Source organism: Emydura macquarii, unplaced genomic scaffold (genome assembly GCF_026122565.2).
Source record: "Emydura macquarii macquarii isolate MOO-44397 ecotype Brisbane River unplaced genomic scaffold, CSIRO-AGI_Emac_v2 contig_1119, whole genome shotgun sequence".
Taxonomy (NCBI): domain Eukaryota; kingdom Metazoa; phylum Chordata; order Testudines; family Chelidae; genus Emydura; species Emydura macquarii.
The window spans coordinates 3,461,241-3,484,694 of record NW_027131256.1 but is presented as its reverse complement, the minus strand read 5'-3'; the positions used below and the strand labels follow the sequence as shown (position 1 = coordinate 3,484,694).

The 23,454-nt window shown below is 42.7% G+C and overlaps 1 protein-coding gene across 2 annotated transcripts in view; it reads left to right on the top strand.

Annotated features, from left to right (window-relative positions):
- GTF2E1 (general transcription factor IIE subunit 1) overlaps positions 1–23,201 on the top strand; it is an 81,365-nt gene extending 58,164 nt beyond the window's left edge. For both annotated transcript variants that reach the window (XM_067545993.1, XM_067545992.1), the window contains 3 exons: positions 10,401–10,602; positions 15,887–16,131; positions 20,967–23,201. In XM_067545993.1, the coding sequence (XP_067402094.1) occupies positions 10,401–10,602; positions 15,887–16,131; positions 20,967–21,397 (878 nt within the window). In that variant the 3' untranslated portion in view covers positions 21,398–23,201. The remainder of the gene's footprint in view (positions 1–10,400; positions 10,603–15,886; positions 16,132–20,966) is intronic.
- Positions 23,202–23,454: the final 253 nt, after the last annotated feature.

Sequence of the window (23,454 nt, the reverse complement as noted above, 5' to 3'; positions counted from 1 at the left end):
CAAGGAAAGGGTAACAAAAGATTCATTACAGGTGTGTACTTAAGGACAGGGGGAAGGGCTTCCATGTGTCTCTTTTCACATGGAATTATAAAATAACAAAGTATAGAGCTGTTTGTTTGGGTGTTCCTAGTTACCTCATACCAATACAAGAGTAAGGTGGCCGGTGGTGAAATATGACTGGTATCTCACTTAAAATGGATTTAAAAATACATTTTATGTGACCAAGAATAGAATTTAGAGTTTCAATAGCAAATATAAAAGTGCCTTCGATCCTAATGTTTCCAAGCATAAACTGAACCCCAGCTTGGTCAGGGAAAATGTCCTCCCATCGTACAGCATTACACATTTGAATGCACTGAGTTGGTTTTTTTTAAAGCTGCTTTCTGAAACATCTGGATGAGACGGATGGTCCATTCGTCTGATCTGGTGCATCAGGAAGATAAGGATATTAATACTGGACTATTCCAGTACTGTAGGGAAACAGGATACCAGGCCAGATGGCCCATTATGAGTCTGTCTGCTAGGGCAATTCTTAGTTCCTAAGTAACCACTCGCCAGATGGGTTTCCTTAAGTGCCCCCCAGTGAATGCCATTCTTAAAATAGGAGGAAAAAGTAAGCTGAACAGCAGCATGTCTCTTGTTTTCCCTTCGTGACAGAACCTGCAGGAGGGTGGAGGTTTTGTACCGTGCAATAACAAATTAAATATAAGAATATGAATGTGGTTATGCAGAAGTACAATATGTTTGTTCCTTTCTCCTGTGCTGGCCAGTCTTGAAATACTGAGAAATAGAATATTAAAAACAAAGCATTATCTTGGAGTTCACTGCTTACCCTGTTCCTGTGGTCAGCAATTTCAGTCAGACTTTGAGGCCTGCCACGTTTTGAAGCACTGGTGTGGAAATACAAGCTTTCAACACTGGCTTGTAAGTCTTTCAGATGAATGCCTAGAGGCAGTTTAAGTATTTCACTTTCATTCCTTATATGTACATGCGGCTTTGTGTTGCATGCAAATCTTTTCCTCATCCATAGCATTTCCTCTCATTTAACTGGGGTTTATTGTAATGAGGAGAGAATTGTATTTTTAATTTTTGTATTTATCTACATTGTTCTCTGTTGAAGGCCCAAGTGGCTTTGTGATGAAAGCTCATAGAAGTGGGAATACTAATAGCTGCAGCAAGCAACAAGGAGAAGTAAATCTCTTTAAATAATCAACACATACAAAAAGTACAACACTGGTGTGATCTAGAAAATGAGCAGAGGATGCTTAACATATCTGTGCCTCTGTTTCCCTGTGCATAAACCGGGGATACATATCTGCCTTTATCATGCACACTGAGATCCTCTAAAAAAGATACAATACTTTATATATGCTAAATTATTTTTATTATTCTAAGGATGCTTTAACAATAAGAACAAGAACTGTTGAGGCATCTGTTTGATGCTCTGAGATAACGTGCACCGAACTGCCTCATTAAAATCCACTCTGTGGCTTAATGGAGACCTTCTGTTTCCAGCACTGCCAGTCTCTAACCTTTATGGACGTACATGTTTCTGAAATTGAGAGTAAATAATGCATGAGCATATGTATTGGTTAACTGATATTTCACTCTGGATGTGGTGAGATGTTGATTAACAGCAATTATAAATTACCATCTTCTCACTATCTTGCTAAGCATTCAACTGCCTTAACTAAGAGACTGTCCTATCCCTTCCTGGGGTCCCCTGCGTCATTCACAACATACCTTCCAACTTTTGCAAGAAATGAGACAGGGGTCTTACAGGCAGCCTTCTTCACTACACAAGCCTGATTCATCCCCAGAGCAGGTGGGCCTGGGCACTGAATGAGACAGAGGTTCTGTGGACAAAATAATATGTGATCATTAATTAAAGACTGTATCATAATGCATACACATAAGGGGGCTGAATTAAGGATGCACAGGTAACCTTAATCCTGGCATTTCCTAACTTCTGAATGCTAGACTTTGTAACCTTAATATTCTTTTAATGTAGCTTTTTGTATGTCATTTCTGTGTTTTTTAAAAAACCAAACTGAAACATCAGAAATTCCATTATGGGATCTCATAATGACACGCACCCACATGGTTCAACAGAAGGTTGGCACCTTTAGATCCACTGCAGTGTTTTACTGCTTGAGTTAATGGAGTAATACATAGGCTCAAAACCTACTACTTCATGCACCAGCAGTAGAGGAGGATGAAACACTTTGTGGCCAGCAAATATCCGTGAAAGCCACTGGCAGAGGAATGGAGGGACTCAGGAATCTTGGGTACTAAGCTCTGGAGGGGAGTGTCATCTAGGTCATACACACTTCTACCAGTCACCCCAGCTTGACCCCTTCTGCTCCATCCCCTCCAGTTTGTCCCTGTCTCTTCTCCACTCCTGGCTCCTCACCTCAGTGCCTTTCTCGTCATGCAGCCAGGCTCAGTCTCCACTCCTCAGGTTTCTTATCGCAGTCTCCTTGCCCAGCCACACCCAGTTGCCCACCTCACCCCGTAGCTCCTTGTCCAGTCAATCCCAGCTTCCCTGCTCCCAGCTCCTCCTTGAATTGGTCTCTCTCCTCCTCTGTCTCCCAATAGCCCCCACATGTTCCCCATTCCCAATGACACCCAGTTCCAATCTGTGTCTTCCCCCTCTCTAGCTCCCTGCCCCAGTCTTTTTGCCCAGCAAATCCCAGTTTTCCCCACCTCCTCATCAGATTGGTGTCTCATCTCCCCTCACCACTGGTTCTCAGCCCCTTTCTCTTTTCCCAGCCAGTCACACACTCCCACCTCAGCTCCTCAGCCTTCCTGGCTGCTAGACCCCATGTCCCATTTCTCTCCCCATCTCCCAATCCCAGTCTCTCTCCTTCCAGGTCCCCTCCTACCATCCTCACCAAGGATTTTGTTTGTCTACTCTGCCCACACACCTCAGAAGGTCTAGGTCTTACCCCTCTGCATTCAAACCAGACAGTTTCCTCCTCCCCAGCCCTCTGCCTAGGCCTAGCCAGAGACTGGTCCCCTGCTTTCAGTTCAGGAGCCAGGACAGACCCACAGCAGCCCCAGCTGAAATTGCAGAGGAAAGTCCTGCTCAGCCCAGCTGGTGCATGCCCATTGGGAATGAATCTGCTGGGAGTTGAGCTGCTACCAATCGAAGAAGTCTCTGCTGAACATGTGCAAACTGCGTTTTTTTCCAAAGGCTTATAACTTGGCCAAAATTGGGTGGATTTTCACGGAAACAGCAAAAGTACATCTGGGACAAAGGTTATCCTCTGCCAGATTTCATGTCCCTGCTCCAAAGCAGGGGCACCCTACCACAGAATTTTTTTTTAACATAGGCAAATGAAGTACTTTTCCCTAGCCTTGTTCTTGGACATGGGCGAACTGTTTTGGCTGTGAATTTCTAAAACAATTGAGCCTGAGGCAGACACTCAATATGGAAAATCGCAAGCCAAACCGTTACCATTTGGCAAAGTCATAAGCAACTGAAAACAGGCTCTTATAATGGAAAGTGTCAGTCAACTTATTTATAGGCAATATTACCAGCACTGCCTATAATTAACTACCATTCATCTCGCATTGATTTCCAGGGTTTAGAGGACTATTTACCACAGCATCTAAAGGCATCTCCTGCCTGACTCATTAAGGACAGAAGCTGCAGCTTAGTCACCATAGCTTTTGAATCATTACGTATCCAGCACCTACTGTAGTTAGAGGGAGTACATGGGCTGGAGCAGGGGTCTGGGAGTCAGGACTCCCAGATTTTAGTCCCATCTCTGTAACTGACTTCCTATATGACCTTGAACAAGTTTATTTAATGTGCCATCATGCTGACCTGGAGGACCATCTGTACAGGTGAGAGAGTTCAGTCTCTGTAGACCATTTAATCATTGGCCTCCTGCTACGACTTCTCATGGAGGGACCAACTAGTGCCTGCTGTGTGTTAGGATGATGACACCTGCCTACTAGAAACTGGAACAAGTAGGGAAACTGAGGCACGGGGCGATTATGTGATTTTTCTCATAAAATATCAGTGGCATAGTTGGGATTAAAACTCAGGAGCTCCTGATTTCATATATACAAGGCGTTTCACACATCCCTCTGCACCCACCTGATTCCTGCTCCTCTGTAAACAGCCCCTCACCACTGTGATGAGAAAGCATCACCATGGATCAGGATGTGGAGCATGTTAGGCTCCAGTCCTGAGGATATATGGTCTCGATTCCGTTATATGTTGTTGCAGCCTGTACGACCTATTTGGTATATTAAGACCCTGGACACATTTGCATTCATGGTTCAGTTCCAAAAAAAGCAAGCCCCTTTAGGCAGTAATGTGCAAGGTGTTTGTTTGTTTTTTAAATAATCAAATTGATCAGAATCTCATCATTATAAATACTCTCTCTTATTCCACTGTGCATTTAAAAAAAAAAAAAGCAATTACAGAGAACACTCTATAATATAGTATATTATATAATATAAACCCTACTGCCACATTTAATCTTTCTGAAACAGATTTCATGGTCCACTGGATCTCAAATTCTTGAGGACATTCCACTGCCCAAAGCTGATTTCAGCATTAGCTCTTGAAATGTGACACAGGAAGATTGTGTGTATTTTTATATTCATCTTGTCTGGAGCTCAGGATATTCCAATGCACATGTTACTGTACTGCAAGAAGCTCTAACAGTGGTAAACAGGCTGTGCACAATGAAGGTTGGCATCTAAAGAACATTTGCAATCCAAAATCCTGGATAAAAGTCACCCTGCCAAGCTCACCTAAAATGCATCAGCTTTCATCATGACACTTTGAAATACTTGTTTCAAATTTCTCTCACCTTCCAATAGAATGAATTTCACTGTGACCAAGACACATTACAGAGGTTTGAGACAGTGACAGAGCAAGGCCAGAGAGCCTGGAGACATTTGAAAATGGGGAGGTGAAAGTGACACACACAAGGTGCTGCTTAGAAGAGCATTATGGATTTAGTTCAAAACGCAGTAGGCAGTGTCCTCGGTGCCTGCCATGAGGAACTGCCACTAGAGCAAACTGGGGAATGTCACACACACTGCCCCTATGCACATTGGTTCAGACCTGCGAAGGGGTGGGTGAGAACAATGAAGCCACCATGCTGCTGTTTCTGTCCCCACCCTTCCAGCTATGCCAGTGCAAATAAACCTGACCTGCGGCACCCTCGGCTTATTCCTTGGGCTTCTCCTGAGCAGGTACTACCCAAGTATGTGACAGATTTAGAATATGGATTTGCCCACTAAGAAGTAAACTGAGACCAAACATTTTATTTGAGACTTATACCAAGGTTGCACCCAGCTAATTACGGGCTGGTGCATTGACCCATTGCATTACTTCTTTACCAAGCCCCTATTATTTTTAAATATGTCCAACAGCGACTGTATTTCAGGCCATTCATTCACTAGAACTATTTTGTATTAATACCCACCAGAAGTGTATTCAGGAGACCACCTTTTGGAGGGTACAACAAAACTACAATTTCCCAGCATGTGAAAAGCTCTGAAAATTTCCCTCCTGTTCTTTTAAATGAAGTAGCAACTATTCAACAAGACAGACACCCAGTTGCTGCCACAGAGTTCCGACGTGATCCTGGGCAAGTCGCCTAAAGCAGTGGTTCTCAACCTTTCCAGACTATTATATCCCTTTCAGGAGTCTGATTTGTCTTGCGTTCTCCAAGTTTCACCTCACTTAAAAACGACATACTTACAAAATCAGACATAAAAATACAAAAATGTACCAACATATTACTGAAAAATTGTTTAATTTCTCATTTTTATCATATAATTGTAAAATAAATCAATTGAAATGTAAATATTGTACTTACATGTCAGTATTTCGTATATAGAGCAATATACAGTCATTCTCTGTATGAAATTTTAGTTTGTACTGACTTCGCTAATGCTTTTTATGAGCCCGTTGTAAAACTAGGCAAATATCTAGATGAGTTGATGTACCCCCTGGAAGACCTCTGCCTACCCCCAGGGGTACACGTGGCCCTGGTTGAGAACCACTGACCTAAACTAAACAAGTGTTCATTCATTGTGTGTTCCTCATGTTCTGAGTTCCTGACTTGAGATCCTCAAGTCTGATTTGCAGAAGTGCTGACCACTCACAGCTGCAACTCAATTCAGTGGGAGCGTCCTTTGAAGGTATGAAGTGCTATATAACTCTAATTACTCGGAAAAATCAGGTCCTGGGCATCTCAGATTGAGAACTTAAAATTAGTGGATACTTTTGACCTTAACATCTCTGTGCCTCAGTTCCCCATCTGAAAATGGGGATGATAATATCCCCTTATCTCACAGGGGTGTTGTGAAAATATATTCATTCATATTTAAGCAACCAGATACTATAGTGATGAGCACTACAGAAAAGCGCATAAGGAAATTAGCAGTTCTGCCTTTAGAGTCGGGTTTGAAGCATGTGCAATAAATAAGGCCTGGGGCCACACGTTGAACAATGAGAATAAAACAAAATATTGGATAGTTAGTTGCTCATGAAGTGAACCCTGTCCATCCTCTGCTGCACAGGCAACTTTAATTCCAGCATCTCCTAACTTTTGGGTACTTGACTTTGCAACCTTAATGCTCTTTTCACATAGGTTTTTATGTAATACAATTATAGTTAATACAATGCATATGTTCATATATTGGGTGCTTAATATAATGTTTAGAATTAGCTGTTGACTCTTCCCTTTACTCAGTCCCTGCTGGCTAGATTTCATTTGGCTGTGAATATTCTGGCCTGCAACACTTCAGAATCTAATGTGCTGCATCTTAGTATGACTTGGGGAGCCCCCTCACCAATTTGTCCACTCTTGCAAGTCTAGGAATGTATGACCCTGATCTCTTTCAGATGGTACCTTTTTATACTCTGGAGATTTTCATAGTGTACCAGGAGAAGTGCAGTGAGTGTATGCATGGTGACTGGGGAAGAAGAGGAACAGCCACTTCTGGTTTCCCATTTCAGAGAAGGTTCCAGACAAGTCACCTCTTGACTGACCACTTCCTTTTTTTTAAAGCTAGGACCATAAGCCATTGTCTTAAGCAGGCAAGGACATCTGACCACTTGGTTTTGTGTGACAGCATCTGCATGGAAAAGCAAAACTGTGCCTTTATTCAGAGCTGTTGTCAGTGTTGGGGTGACAGGAGGAATGGTGAGTGGTGGAACTCTGGCCTTTAGGGTGTCATGTATTTGGCAGAAAGTTGTATCAAAGTTGTTGTGATGCACTGTCTCCAAGCAGTGATATATAGTAGGGCTGATGTGATTTTGTGATCTCTTAACATCCTACAAGTGAGGTTTTCAGCATTGTCCTGACAGGTAGCACTTGAGATTAGCTGCTCAGTTCTCCTCCTTAATCTGGGTATTTCTAGTAAAGTGCTGCCTCACCATAAAAACTTGAGCAGTATTGCTGGAAACTGGTCACTTCAATCCTTCTCCTGGTTTTGTACGTAACTCATTGTAATGACATTTATTTTTTGTTGCTTACAAGTCCTGGAGAAGTTGCAATAAATCAGCCTTAGTTTTAAGAATTGTATTACATTAGAGCTGCATTAACGAAGGTGCTTTGAATTGAAGCTTTCCTGACTGTTTTTAATCTTTGGTTAAGACTCCTGGGGGTGTGTGAGTGAAAGTGTGAAAAGACTGAACCACCTAAGAAATGTATAACAGGGCTTTCTCTCTAGGGCTCACAGTCAACCACTGTCCAGTCAATAAACTCATCGTATGAGCTGAATCTTACTAATTATTCTAGACTTATTCAGGTTGTTTTGTGAACTCAGGGGTACTGATGGCCTCAGATGTGGAATGTGAATTAGATCAAACTGAGACTTAAAACGTAACTGGACTGACTACTTATATAACATGCAGTTTATGCATGAATGGTGGTGGTTTTTATAGCATGAAAAAATAAGCATAGTGCTTTATGCTTGGATTAAGAAAGGACAAAGCCAGAGTTTTCCCTTTCTCACCCAACATCTCTTGCCACCACTGTCAAGCGTGCTTGCTTTCCCATGCAGATAATGTTAACTTTCTAAAGTAAGGGCTGAGGTGCTTGTTTTGCCAAATTTCAAACTGACTTGGACATCATGAGTTCCAAAAGTTGACTTTAATGTAAACTTTATTGGGTTTGTTTTCTGGCTAGAAAGACTTTAAGGTTTGGAGCTGAGAGGAAGAGAGATTTTCATGCAAACTGTGTAGGCTACACATAAGACACTAATTTGTGCCATCTTAGTTTGCAGGAGGGGGAGGGAAGGAGATAGATCAGTCATCCGTGATTCACAGCACAAAGAGAAAAAGTTCCCCAATACAAACTAACTTAAAACATTTACAAACCCCTGTGAGGTTCTGCAGGTTGTACCTACTGTAATAAATAACACTTACTGTAGTGTCTTACATTTTCAGAGCACTAATTAATCCTTGTAACCACTTGTGAAGGAGGTAGGTAAGAATCATACTCATTTTACAGTTCGGGAATCAGAAGTACAGAGAGAGAAAGTGACTAGCCCCAAGTTCATGCAGAAAATCTATGTTGGAAGCAAGATAAGACCCCAGAAGTCCTGACTCTCCATGCTGTCTAATCCACTCTACCATCATGCCTCTGGGCAAGCCAGCCCCTCTTTCTTTCCTGCACCACAATGTCCCCATCATTTGCTTCTATAACCCAGTGGGTGATCTACAACAGTTTTCAGTCATGACTTTAGGAAACTTCCAGTGCAGTGTGGCATCTGTTGGATATTCTGACCCCTGCCCTGCGCAAGCGTACCTACCAAGCAGACCCATAGGCTGAGTTTGCACATGGTGTCAGTGATCTAGCCATTGGTACGCATGTTCATTGTGTGATGAATTGACTTCACTACACACCTTGCCAAGTCAACAAATGAGACTGCTATTAAATAGAGTGCAAGCTTTTCATGAAGCAAGGGGACCCTGAGGACAATAATGCAATGAGATAAGCAGGTAACTATTATCCCCAGTTCACAGATTGGGAAACAGAACAAGGGGAAGTTACTTGCCTACAAGATGCTTTAATCAAGTGGATTGGCAAGGGACTAGGAGTGAGAAGGTGGCTTCAAATGCTGATTCTGACACTGACTTTCCACATGACATTGGGCAAGTCACTTCCCTTCTCAGAGCATCAGGCTCCTTGTTTGTAACAAGGAATAATATTTACCTTCTTCGTAGGGCATTGTGAGGCTACACTAAATGTTTAACATCCAAGGGCAAAATAATGCAACCAGTTAGTGGTAGAGGTGTGAAGAGACACGCAAAGGTCTCTGCTCTCAGCCCTCAATTTAGTCTTCTAGGTAAGCAACACCACTTTCTCCATCTAGGATTTGGCATGACCTGAATTTCCTAAACATCTCTGCTGGTGTAGCGTGAACTAATACGTTTTCTAGCACCTCTAATATTGAACTGTATAGTAAAGTCCTACTGTGCATGTGCTTCCCAAAAATTCTGAGCCACAGTTTGACAAGTGAAATGGAACAGAAAATCCTCCAGTGCAGAAGTTCTTAAAAAAAAAAAAATAATAATAATAATAAAAATCTTAACTTCAGTGCTACCAAACCAATTTCCGTTTTACTTGGCTTGATTCTTAGATCGTGATGAACTGTAAAACAAGCTAAATTAGAGTAAACTGATCATTCTTTGAGTTATGCATACACAAAATTTCTAATTGGAATGACCAGGAGACCAGGTTTTTTTCTTTTTTTCTTTATAGTCAAGTAATTCGACACTAACAGAGCAGATTTAAAAAAAAGAAAAATTGCCTTTTTGTGGAGACCAAGCATGGAAAATGTCTGACTCAAAGAAATTTTAGGAGAAAATTACTAGCAACTGAAAAGGAGAGGGTGTGGGTTTTACTTTTAATAGAATGCATCTGCAAGCATAGAAAACACTGTTTTCAGTAGCTGTATGGCATGAAACTGAGTGGTCCCTGCCTCCTCCCAAGATTATTTTAGAGAGGGATGAAGGCAAATCCTTCAGACACTGCAAGCTCCTAAAATGGGAGACATTTGAACACCCCAAAATACCTCTTGAAACTGACACTGTAGTGCCATTAAAAACGTGTGGCTTGGAAAAGAGTATGTAGTGCTAGGATATGTCTGACTGGTGTAAATTGCCATCCTTTAGGGCTTTGCAGAAGAAGAAACTCTATCCAGTTTTGGGCATCACTGGATGGCATCTAAAGTTTCACGTTAGCTGGGTTACAATAATAATTAGTTACATTATATGTGGGGAGAGAGTTGTCCAAAGGAAAAATGCTATTTAGTTTCAAGCTAAGAGAACAGCAAAATACTTCTATTTAAATGCTGCATAAAGACATGGGCCTTTTGACTTTTTCCTAGTGCTTAGCAACTTCTTTTCTGTTTAGGAACTTTCCGCTGTACGTTCTGTCAGAATGAAGTGGAGGAGGATGAATCGGCGATGCCCAAAAAGGATGCACGGACTCTTGTGGCAAGGTTTAATGAGCAGATTGAGCCCATCTACGCACTGCTACGGGAGACGGAGGATGTTAACTTGGCCTATGAAATCCTTGAGCCAGAACCTACAGAGATTCCTGCACTGAAACAGAGGTGGGAATGGTCACAAAGTCCTCTTCAACCACTCTGCTTTCCTTTTGCATATTTGCCTGCCTTAATCATATCCTTGCCCAAATCTTGATAACTTGTTTGTTCAGCATCAACAGTGCAAGACACTGATAAATAATCTTTGCCTCAAGAGATTTACAGCCTACAATTGCCAGGGGACCAGGGCTGCAACCATTTCTCATGTAACAAAGCAGACAGAAGCTGCCCTTGCCTTTTAATAAGGATGTTTGGCCCACAGGAGGCTGCGGATTCATACTAAGGTATAAGAAGCTGACATCACCTGGTTTTCCAAGACCATCGTTAACTTTAGAGAAAAGCTCTGGCCGCTTTACAGAGCTTTGTGAGCAGTATATGGTCTCCAGGACACACTTTGGCCACCCCCTGCTATTTTACTGTCTTCTTTCCATTGCAAACACTTTTCTTTCATCTTCTTTTGCTTCTGTAAAGGTTTTGAAACTCTAAACTAGCTGCCTTCCACACTTTGCATTTTGAAACCCACTTATAACAAAACTCTCATTCAAAAAAATGATTTGAGTACCTTTTTTTATTCTTATCTCCTTCCATTTGATACACACCTCTTCTTTATGGGGAAAAATTTGTTAGAGTCAAGAACTCTAAAATTAATATTTTCCTACCTTAGGAAACCAAACTGCATCTTTCAGAAGATTTCTAACTATTCACAAACAGATAAAGTTTAAATAACAGAGAGAGATGCAGTGAGCTGTCAGTTTTGTCAGCTTTGGTGAAATCTGGAGAAACCGCCCCCACCAAAAATAATGCTGTGGATTTTTCGGCTTCCTTTTTTTTAATGGGGGCGCGCGCTCTCTCTCTCTCTCTCTCTCTCTCTCTCTCACACACACACACACACACACACACACACACACACACACACACACACACACACACACACACACACACACACACACACACACACACACACACACACACACACACACACACACACACACACACACACACACACCTTGAGAGAGGGAATTTTTCATACTCGATGCGAGAGAGTACCTAAGTAACTTAATAGCAAAATGCTTTGCCTGTTTCTAGTCCCTTATAGCCAAGGATCTCAGATATGAATTAACTAATGTTTGCCATCTTACCGGTGAAGAAACTAAGATACATAAAGAGGGGTCACTGACTTGCCAAAACCACGCTGTCAGATACGGGAATAGAATTTTTGGTGCCTTTATTCCTAGCCCTATGGCTTAGTCATTAGACTTTGCTTTAAAACCAGTTTCTGTAGTTTGACTAGTACATTTGGGATAACCACCTCAAATGAGAGAAATCCTTTCTCAGTCCTCCACATAGCTACTTCATTTCTGTGACTGGGAAATTAACACAGCAAAGGCCTGGTGCAATCCTATGAATAATGTTAAATAAGAACAACACCCACTTATCTGGCTCTTAAATACTTTAAAAAAAAAACCACCCAAACATTGTAAATGATTAATTACTCTGTGCAAGGACTTACAAAATAAATGGGCAGCTTTTTAAAAAGTTACATGAACACAACTAGCTTCAGCACATAGAGTAATTCAATTATTTATTAATCCTTATTAATTCAAAGCAGCTAATTGCATAAAAGTGCTGCAGTGAAATTTTTAAAAAATACCTTCTTTCCCCCATCTCTCCACTCCACACGCACACCTCTGGGTTATTTATTTACTCCATTTTACCAAGTCTTGAGATACTGGAATCATTGGTAAAATTGACATTTGAAGCTACCAAAGAAAAAAAATCTTCTGAATTTCTTGCCTTTCCTGATCACACAGAAGCAAATAGTTCCACATGTCTTCTGGAGAGCTTTAGCACTCACTGTCCACACTGGAAATTGTCTAACAATCCTGCAGCTTCATTGCAAAACTGCTCAAGTCATTTACTTAGATTTTTCTAGACAGTCTTCAGTGATATATTTTGTAAAGCCCTACTAAGCATGAATTTGTCCCGTATAAGTTTCATAGTAAGAGTCTGCTTTTCCTAAACCAGTCCCAGTGGCTTTCCAGATGGGTTGAATTTAATCTCCCCTCCACATTTTCTTGGTTAAAATACCAGGACCTAATAATATTCTAGACTTCCTGAATGAACTACTTTTTGCAGTTATACTGTTGAAGGCCGTGAGTCCATATATCTTTTAGTGGAGGCTGTTAAAAACAATAGCATGGTAACAATAGTTCATGTCAGGAGCTAATACATGAGAGATTTACCTAATTCCCATTGATGCAAATCGCAGATATGTGCTTAAATTACCGTACATATCTGTTGGACTCTAGAGCCTCAGTTTTTCCTATACTTGCCTTTTCTTTAGTTTCTGTAAACAGTTGAGATGCAAAACTTGTGTTTGATTTAAATACTTACAATCTGAGGTCTGCCTATTAGTCTCTTTCGGCCGTATCCTAGTCCTGTTAAGGATGCTTTGTGCCACCTTAAAGCCAATTTAACCAGTTATGCTGGGAGAATTTCAATGTAAGGTGACACACAGACAGTATAGAGCCAATGTAGCGAGTCATGCTACTGCCTCATCCCCAACAATCCCAGCTGCAGAATGGCTCCTGGCAACTGTTGCAACCAGGCAAGTTCAGAACATCCCCAGCATGCGCCAAGGGACAAACCAGCCCTAGAATCAAGAGAGCAGGAAAGTTTGTTATAGGTGTTGCTCCCTCCCTTCAACTCTGTTCCAAGCGCTGCTCTGGTGCAGCTAAGCATCTGGTCCTCTGTCTCTGTTCAGTGGTGTTTAATCTATTACTCCATCGCAGGAACGCTGAACAAAAAGGCACTGCTTCTTTGTAGAGGCAGGTAAATCCCAGTCCCATAGTCTCAAAGGGCCACCTGTTGCTGCTAACAGCATAATTGATGATACTGTTGTACAAACAAGGAAGAAAATGAGCCATTTACTTAGTCATTAACCTTAACAGGGGTCAACTTGTAGACATAAACCCTCTTGGCTTTAGTCATCCTAAGGCATCCTGAGCTAAAATCACTCATTACTCCCTGAGAATTAACCACATTGCAGGAGCTGGTTTAATCTCCTTTACAGGGATAGGAATCTTTTATTTAATGATCCTTACTTTAAAAAAATTGCCCGTGACATCATTGGGTAAGTATATCACAACTAAATGAAATTTCATGGGGAAAAAGGAGGCTTTGAATTGACATATTGGGACCTCTGTCCACAGGGGTTACAACACAATCCTTGACACTGCCAAACACTGAAATGTCACTGCTGCAGCCCTGGTAAGGGAGGCTTTTTTGCATTGTGTATTGTAGGAAAGTGGATTTCATAAAATTGTCAGAGAAACTCTAAGGTTGCTGATTTTTATTGTGGGGGAAGGAGAGTGGTGCTTTTCATAGAACACATGCCTTCCTTTGAAAACTGAAAAGTACCAGTATTTGAGAGATGATCTCTGAGTAGTTCCTGAAGTTGCAGACATGATCCGCACGCATAAAATAGTCTCTCCCTCTTGCTCAGAAATTCAAGTTAAGATCGCCTGATCAGGCTGACTGTGGGAAAGAAACACAAATGATTGATTATGTGTGTATGTGTATACAATGTAAACATTCAAAAATATTGTGTGCGTGTGGTTAGTAGTTCCTGGAAAACCTACCTGGCTGTTGAAAGGTTAAATATTTCTTGCTCCTGGCAGAGATCTGCATGCACAGTTACTTTCTATCTCAGCAAATAAAATGGTGACATGTATGCAATTTCCCAGGACCCACGTTTAAATATCAAAATAGAATAGATTTAGGCTAACAAGCAGTGGGTAAGCCCTTACTGAATAAACAAACGTGATAGCTGCGAACTCTCCAATTACCACCTTTCTCAAACTTTGCTCCTTTGGGGAACACTATTGAGAAGATCATGTCAGAACTCCTGGGGGTTCACCTGGATCAGTATAGCTTCAAGCCTGGGGATGGTACAGAGACAACATGAGTATCCTTGGTTGATCATGCCCAGTACAAAGGGAGGATGGCGCCCATGCATAGTTGTTATCTGTCAGCAGCCTTTGATATCATTTACTATATAAGGTGTTCAAAATGCTTGCGAGGTCTGGTAAGGGTGGGTGGGTTCATTCTCCATTGGATCTGTTGCTTCTTTTGAGTGATATTAGCTTAGCAGTTCATTCACTCTAGGGTTCCCTCAAGTAGAAGAGGGCAAAGCTCTTTCGGTGCCCTTACCTCCTCGATGTGCATATAAGAGCACAAGACCAGATAGTGGAGGTATTTTGGGTTCATTGCCATCCATGGCAGAGGACATTCAGATCTGTCTTCTCTTTTAATCAAATCCAAGAAGTGCCGTTTCCTGGCCCAGATAATGAACCTGGATGGGAATGATTTGGCTGCGGATCAATTCAGAAAATAAGCTGATGCTAAATACTGATGAGCAGCTCCCTGCTAGTCCGGCTCTGGGCGCTCACCCAGTTCTGCCCTGTAGCCATCAATCCTGACCTCCAGCCCCAACCCCAACTCATGCTACTCCGTGCTAGCACAGCAGCCTCCCACCAAATCTCTGCCATTGCACCACTCAGTTGCTGACCTGTAAGCCACCCCCCAGTCCTCCCGTCACTCCCCTGACTAAAATAATCTAGTCTGACCTCCTTGCTAACACACGCCATAGAATTTACCAGGTAATTTCTGCAAGTTCATTATCATTTGTGATCAGAGTTGGGATTTGAACTTCGTTTTCTGAGGTGAATTTGTCAAATTGCTCATAAGCACTATAAGAATCCCCACATCTGAGCATTGCGAGGCTCCAGTCCTGTCAACCCACCTGGTTAGACCTTGGTGCTTTAATTTATTTAATACATGACTGTGGTCTAACAGCAAATAATGACTTTTCCAACTAGCTACTGGTAAGGGCCATGTTGTGTATCAATGTGACTTTCCTTTCAGAGTGTTTAGGTATATAACCACGTTGGCTGTTATTCCTACATAAACACATTCACAGAGCTTAACAACCTTCTTGCTAATATCTCTCCTAGAAATCATAGTGTGTAGTGTAGATCATCTAGTATTTTGATCCCTACATTCCTCAGTCAAACAGTTGGTCTAGAAATTTTTGGCAACACAGTTAAGAAATAGGGGCTGAGATTCTCCAAGCATATCATGGGAGATCATTAATTTTAATAGGAGGTATGTGGCAAAATCCCCATGGCTCTTTTGAAAATCTCAACAGGAATATTCTGTTATACCCCTGGACAGGAAAGGACTAATTCTGAATGGTATCTTCTTTTTTTCAATCCCTTTGACTTTTACATAGCAAGGAACGTGCTGCTGCTGCTGCTGCAGGGGCAGCTGGCTTAGCAGGTGGACCACACCGGGAAGCATGGACTACAAAAGGACCGTCTTACGAGGATTTGTACACCCAAAACGTCGTCATCAACATGGAAGACCAGGAGGATCTTAATCGGCCAACAAACGAAGGGAAGCCAGCCAGAGAGAGGCCAATTTGGCTGCGGGAAAGCACAGTGCAGGGGGCTTATGACCCAGACGAGATCAAAGATGGTAAGAAAGCGAAAAGGGGAGAAGTGCTGCATAATTCACGGGCTGTTCTTAGAGTGGGGAGAACATTTTTGCTCCTTTCTATGTACCGCTGCTGCTCCCAGCATCCTAGCATTTACCTGCTGTGTTGTTACATCTTTTGTCTGCCATGTAAAGCCTTTGGAAGCCAGGAAGGTTCAAGAGAGCAAGATTTTCTAGGCACAGCATTTAAATCCATGTTGGTAAAGTTGGGCTGCCCACAGTGGTGTGATTGTGTTTAAAAAATGTTAATTGTTTGTTAGCTTTTCCTGGAGCTTCAGTGACAGATGTTTTGCCCTATTATGAATTGTTTGGTTTTGGATGAAAGATTTTCAGCTTCTTCTGGAAAGCTACCAACTGGGCATGGATGGAAAATGAAACTCAAATTGCACGTTTGCTGAGCATAAGTCTGACCAAATTGGCTACTAGGGGATATATCATGTTCTTGGATCCACTCTCCCCTTCTGTAACCAGTTGTCGGTTGATTTCCAAGACCCCTGTTGTATGCGGAGAACAATATATCGGAACCACAGCTTGAGGGTGTGGGGAAGAGGAGGAGAGAGTACATTAGGAGAATCAGTCACAAGAGTGGGTTGCTTGTGATTGCTTCCTCCTATTACTAGCAGTCATCACCAGTCTTTTTTGTTAGTTTTTGCTTTTATTATTATTTGTATTATTGTCATACCCCCAAATGACCCACAGTCAGGATCTTGGGCCCATTGTGCTGGGCATTATGCAAACAGAATAACAGACAGTCGCTGCTTTGAAAAGCTTCATTAAAAGCTAATTAAAGATTAGACAAAACATTTTTAAGAGGGTGCATCAACTGAAATATATCATAATTTTGTGAGGAACACAAAATTAAACAGGCAATGTCTCGGAAAGAGACAATAGCAAAATGGAACCAAGATCCAAAAAGCAAAGTGTTTGTTTTCAGAAGCACAAAACCCAGCACAAAGAAGGATGAAATGCAGTGAGAGTGGCGACCAGCAGAGACTTTTAAAAAAAAATTCTGAAGAGAATCCTCTTCTAGTCCTGCCTCTTTAAAGTTACAGAAATACTTAAAAACTTACTGCAATGTGCTAATTTCTGACATACAGGACATGGTAAAAAGTGAAGTATTGAATCTCCCTGATTCTTCCGTTGTAATTAAATCCAAAAAACTAAGTTCTTCCTTTTCCTGAAGAGTATCCCCCAGGAGGGGAACAGAACTGTAGGAGATTTTTTAGGGAGATGGAGAGTGGGGACTAACCCTTTTCAGGCAGAGATTTGACAAAATCAGAGCTTGAAGTGATTATGGCTACTACTGCTGATTAACCTCTTAGTCCTTCTCTGTGAGGAGTGCTATACTCTATCATGCTCTTTCACAAAGAAAATTTCTAGTCTCTAGAAAGACTTCTTGGGACATCAGAAACATTAAACTGAGCTCAAGATTGCAGTCATAATCCCCTCCTTCCAAGAATTTGGCCTATATACCTAGTTGTGGAAACACGAATAGCAGTCAGGATCACTACCTGTGAATCTGACTTTTCTTTCATACCAGGCAAAAATGTGCCAGGAACATCTGGGACTCCTACTAACAAAGCATGACAACACCAGCTCTGAAGAACGCACAGGTCCAACCTGCACTCTTCAGTGTTGTTGTTTACCCAAAGAGACATAATTACAAAAAATACCTTCTTCCATTTTTTTGCTGCCCAGAAGATTGACACACACACACACACACCACCACCACCACCAGACTTTGCTATGGTGAGCCATTCATTTATGAACTTGTGGCTTCCTTATTATAATTCATTATATATTGGAATTAAACCATACATCCTGGAAAAGCTTCCTCTGGTACAGGATGCAGCAGCTCACCATGACCACATTTCCCTAGTGTTCCGATCTTTGCCCTAGCTTCACACTGAATAGTCTAGTTCAAGATTGTCTTGATACTCCAAGCCCTCCATGGGGCTGGCCTCAATTTTTGAGACCCACCCCCTCTCTCATCATGACAATGAAGCACCTTTTGATAGCAGCATTCCACTAACCACCAGGAAACTGTCAAACAGTTGAGGGATGTACCAGTGGAGAAGATAGGACTTTCCTCTCTTGTGGGACTGAGTTTCAACCTACTCCCAGCTCCTGGGGATGACTGAAAACCTCATCAGTTTGCTCCTCCCTGCGGGGAACGATGAAACACCCCCGTATGTTTCATTTTTAAAGCAACCTCTGGGGCAATTGGGAACTATGGTGCTGGGCATGGTATTGGAATCTGGATCGATAGAACTGGACTAAAGGTTAAGGCTTTATCTCTCAGGAAAAGGAAAGCAAGTGGCATTAATGTGTGAGGGCAGAATCCAGTCAGCTCAACTCAAGTGATCGTTCACATGCAGAGTCTTTCGGTGCAGTAGGAAAAGTTTGCCATGGGGAATCTGTCCTAGTTTTTATCCCTTGTTTTTAAATAAGGCTCTTAAAATCCATTCTTATTCTATATTTTTTCAGACTGCCTGCAGTTTTACTAGTGCTGGTGGACTCACGGTGCTCTCACCACGTATAGGAATCTGATAAGAGCTTTACACAGAAAAGCTCAGTCGTCTTTTTAATAGAATTTTATTTTGAATCCTTGAACTGCAGACAACCTGCTTACCCAGACAATCTCAAACCCTTCCAGCTGTCGTACAGCAAGTATTACTTAACAAAACTGCAGGCCTTTCACAGTACAGAAGACACTACTGCGATGTGTGTCTGTCTGTCTTGTCTGTCTCTCAACTGGGGCACTGCAATCCCCTTCAGGTGAAGTGAAGCTAGAGAACAAGTCCCAGACTGAAAGAGAGTCCAGCCCACAAAGAGGAGATCGGCTTGAAAAATAGCAGCCCTTTTATACAGTCTTCACATATTGTGTGCATATGTAGTGAAGGGGTTTTAAAATTGTACCTGTCATGGAGGATGAATTTTATTGTATAATACCAAGTTCCTGTAATAAACTTTTGCTTCCTGCATGACAGGTACAATTTTAAGGTTCCAAAATGCTCTTCTTTGTTTATATGTTCATATTTTATCTAAATTAAAGGCCAAAAGATAAACATGTTATGTTTATTAACAAAAAAAAAAAATCCTCAAAGGGAAACTGCCCCTGCTTTTCTCTACTCAAGGATCAAAAAGTTTTCATAGAGCCAAGGCGGGCGTAGTTTAAGGGTACTGTGTTAAAGGAAATACTGCCGCAGTATTACTGGGACTACAGTGATCACTTGCTAACAGGCCAGTCCTGAGCTGCCCTTCTCCAAAAAATGGGAATTATGTCCCAGGATCCATTGCATTGCCTGCCACATCATCTCCTTTCAAACACTACTGCTGTATGTGCAGAGATGTGTTTGGGGAAGTAGCTGGCCAGATATCCCTGGTCCTACACGCCAGCCCTCCTGTAGCCACCTTCCCTGCACTGAGACTTCTTGTAATTGCCGTTCTTTGTCTGAATCCTTTTCGGGGCAACTGACTTTCTGAACTATGGCATCGTTAGCCACACGATGTTGGTATTTCAAAGCCTAGCTTCAGAGCCTGCAGATTCTTTTCTAGTGAGCTTTCCTGCAGCCCCACAACCGGGAAAAGAATGGTTATTCTTCATATTGAAGCAAAATGTTAAATTTTACCCTGTGAATCTGCTCTGAAGGTCTAAACCTTCAGGGAGAAAGGGAGGGAGGGGCCCGGTTGCTGATGATAAATCGCTTGCTCTCCTAGAAGGTTGGCTCTCAGCCACCTTTGGGCACCTGTCCCAAAGTGGAAAAATCAGAACATTCTTGGGACCGTTCATGTTAACTATTGAGAGTTAAGTATAAGAACCAAAAAATCCCCCATAATAAGGAAATAATGCACAACACTGAGTGCTGCTAGGGAAGGTAAAGCCAAGAGCTGGGTAGTTATGACACCTCCTCTCCCCCCTCCCCCCCCAATGACCTGCACTTTTGGTTCAGGGTCCAAAGGTTCCTAAAACAAAGCCTTCTTCTTCTGATGCCTCTCTCTGTGGGTCTTCTTCCAAATACCTGTATTTGTATGATGGTAGCAACAGGGTCCCATTGTGCTAGGTGCTGTACATGCCCAGAACAATATGACAGTTGCTGCCCCAGGGAGCTTACAACCTAAATATAAGACAAGAGACAACAGCTGGCTACAGACAGAGGGGAATACAAATCAGCATAGGAGGTAGGGGTTGGCCTCCGCACACCAGCAGCGTAACTGTTGTCAAGTTTTTGTAGGAATCACAGCAAAGGAGAGTTTAAGAGGATTTGAAGGTGGATAATGAGGTAGCTGTGTGGATGTTTATGGGGCTCTCCTCCCAAGCGTCTGGGGCAGCCTGGGAGAAAGCACGAAGGGGCGCGTTTGACAATTAACGAGTAGATGATGGAGGCTGGCATTATGGGTCAGTCGGAGGTGAGCACCAACTGCTTGGCAGTGAATAAGAGATAAGTGGGGTTGGAATTGACATGTTCTTGCTGCATTCTCTGATACAGAGAAGCTTGCCATTTTCTTACAAGTGGGAACCACTATGGCTATAGACCTTCCACGGCAGTTAGCACACGTTAAGCCTCCCCCTGCTGTGAGGTACGCTGGGTGAGTATAACTCTCTCAACTTTAAGATGGTTAGGGAGAGGAAGATGCGGAGAAGAGAAGCACCTGGCCCCAGGCCATACAGTCAGTGACAGAGCTGGGACTAGAACTGAGGAGTTCTGACACCCAGGAGCAGGCTGCCCTAAGCACGGGATCATGCTCCCTCCTTATGGCCAGCACCATGTATCAGTGTGACGACTTGTTCACCATTCCGTCATGTTTTCTTGCAGGTGGCCGAGATATGGATGCGTTTCAGGAGCGTGAAGAGGGCCGCACGGCTCTGGACGATAACGAGGAGGTGATGCGCGCCCTGCTTATCCATGAGAAGAAAACCCCCTCGGTCTCTGCAGCTGGTGTCGGAGGGGCTGCTCCCTTAGCCACTGCCAATGCTAGCGACTCAGAGAGTGATACCAGCGAATCGGAGGAGGAATCACCACCCCGCCTACCTGCTGCCACAGCTATGCTCTATGGGCTTGAGGATGAAGAGGACGAGGAGGAGTTTGAAGTGGTGGCAGAGGACCCCACCGTCATGGTGGCCGGACGTCCATTCTCTTACAGTCAAGTGAGCCAGCGGCCTGAGCTGGTGGCCCAGATGACACCAGAGGAGAAGGAGTTTTATATAGCCATGGGGCAGCGTATGTTTGAGGACATGTTTGATTAACCCTTTCCCTCCACAGCAGCTTTTAAAGGTGAATTTTAACAAGAGACTCACTAGTGAAACAAAAGACTGACCTGCATCTCTCCCTTCCCTGCACAGTCTGTCATGCAGGGGCTTAGACCTGCCCAATGATAAAGAAACTGCTGATCTCGGGCATCCTGCACACCTGAGTGGGGGTTAAAACCAACTGGGTGCACCGAAAAGGGAGAGCGTGAAGGTGGGTGGTGGAGCATGTGGATTTTTTTTCAACCAGGCAAGAAAGCTTGCAAGGTGAAACTTCACCCAAGCGTGGCTTTCACATGCTGCTGTTTTAGCCCAACAGCCTCCATGCGCCTGGGCTGTGGACTTTTACAGAAGGCCAAAGAACAGACTCTGAGCAGTCCAGCTCCTTTCTCTCGGCGGACTTGGGTGCTCTGTGGTCCGCTCAAGCCTTGCTTCTCAGTGTTACAGGGGAGAAGAGTGTAAGTGACACCGAGGCTCTGTGCGTTGGGTGCTAAGACAGGCTGTAGATGCAGTTGCATGTGGATGTGGTGGCGGCTGAGCAGGGTTGGGCTGTAGTACCAGGCACAGCAAGATTGTAGCTAACCCATTGCAGGTGACTGCTGTGCACAGGGATTTTTATTTCCGAACGACCCTATGAGCAGAAATCATACTTACCCCTTCCCCACCTCAGGCTTCTTACAGGTCTCTAGCGAAACCTCTCAACAGGGTTTTGTAACCCCAGCTTGTTCAGACTCAACTGTGTATTTTGGCCAAGTCATGTTGGAAAATAATCTGAAGCACAGATGTTGATGTTAGTTGTAATTGAGGGTGTAAATGGGAGACTGCTTTCTGATGGGGAGAAGAATGGGAGACAAGCTCTGGAAAGGAAAGCACAGAGCTCTGGGTGATGCTCGTTTCTAAGATTGTCTGATTTTCAACCTCCTGTTTTTAGCGATCAGGGACTTCGGTCCTCTGTGAAAAGGACTTGCCTGTCCTTGTCTGTTCCCCTCTTCCACATGTCCTACCCTCCACATCCACCCCCCCACACCCATCTGTCATAATTTTCAAATACAAGATCTAAGGATAAGCATCTAACAAATAGCTTGGTTTTCAAAGGTGCTGAGTGTGCTTATGGTTCCTGTTGGTTTCAATGGACGCTGTGGGTGCTCAGCACCTCAAGGTCAGAGGTAGCTTGAAGCACCCAAATTTGGAAGTCTTGGCTCATTGTCAGTGTAATGAAATCCATCGAGTACTCTGACCTACCCAAAGAATACTGTTACTGCCTGTCCCCTCGCCTTACCCCCTCTAAGCCCCGATGTTACAGCCGGAGTTCACAACAGACTGGGCTGTCAGCCAGGCAGCACCAGGGAACCAGCCTGTCTAGTTTTAATTTCACGAACACCAAATGGTTGTATAATTTGAGAAGGAATGATGCAGAGTTCTGAATTTGGATATTTAGCATGGCACTATCTTTTCAAATAAAAACATTTTTACTGGTGCCTAGAGCAATATTGTATTTGTAATGTTACCTTTACATTTAAAAGTGTTACTTTTTTTAAAATGGTTCTGTTTTCTTATCCAGTGCTATGGTAAAACAAAGCGATAAAAGGATTTTGTGTTTACAGGCTGTATCAAGTGCTGTTTGATTCACACAAATGGTACAGATTTGCTGAGCATTTAAACTGTAAAGCTATTTTATACTGACTAGCCCTGTGATGCCTCCTTTATGGTTTTATTTTCAATATCTTGATATTTTACCCTTTTTAAAAATAGCGTGTTAAATTTGTCATCATTTTTAAAAGAAATCAATAAAATGATGCTTCTGGCTAAGGTTGTCTTTTCAATCTCGTACTTGCTCGGCTGGGATTGTTTGCATGTTCTATGGTTTCTTATATCTTGAATTCAGGGAAACGATTAGTTTAAGGCTATTTTTCCTGTGCTGTGCTATTTGAAAGGCTTCCAACTGCTATCAAACCATAAATCCACCTTCAGTCTCATCACCCCATTCTTCCTTGGATACATTTCAGAATTTTTCCTTGGTGTTTCCTTGGATTTGGGAGTCATGGTTGGTTCCTGTG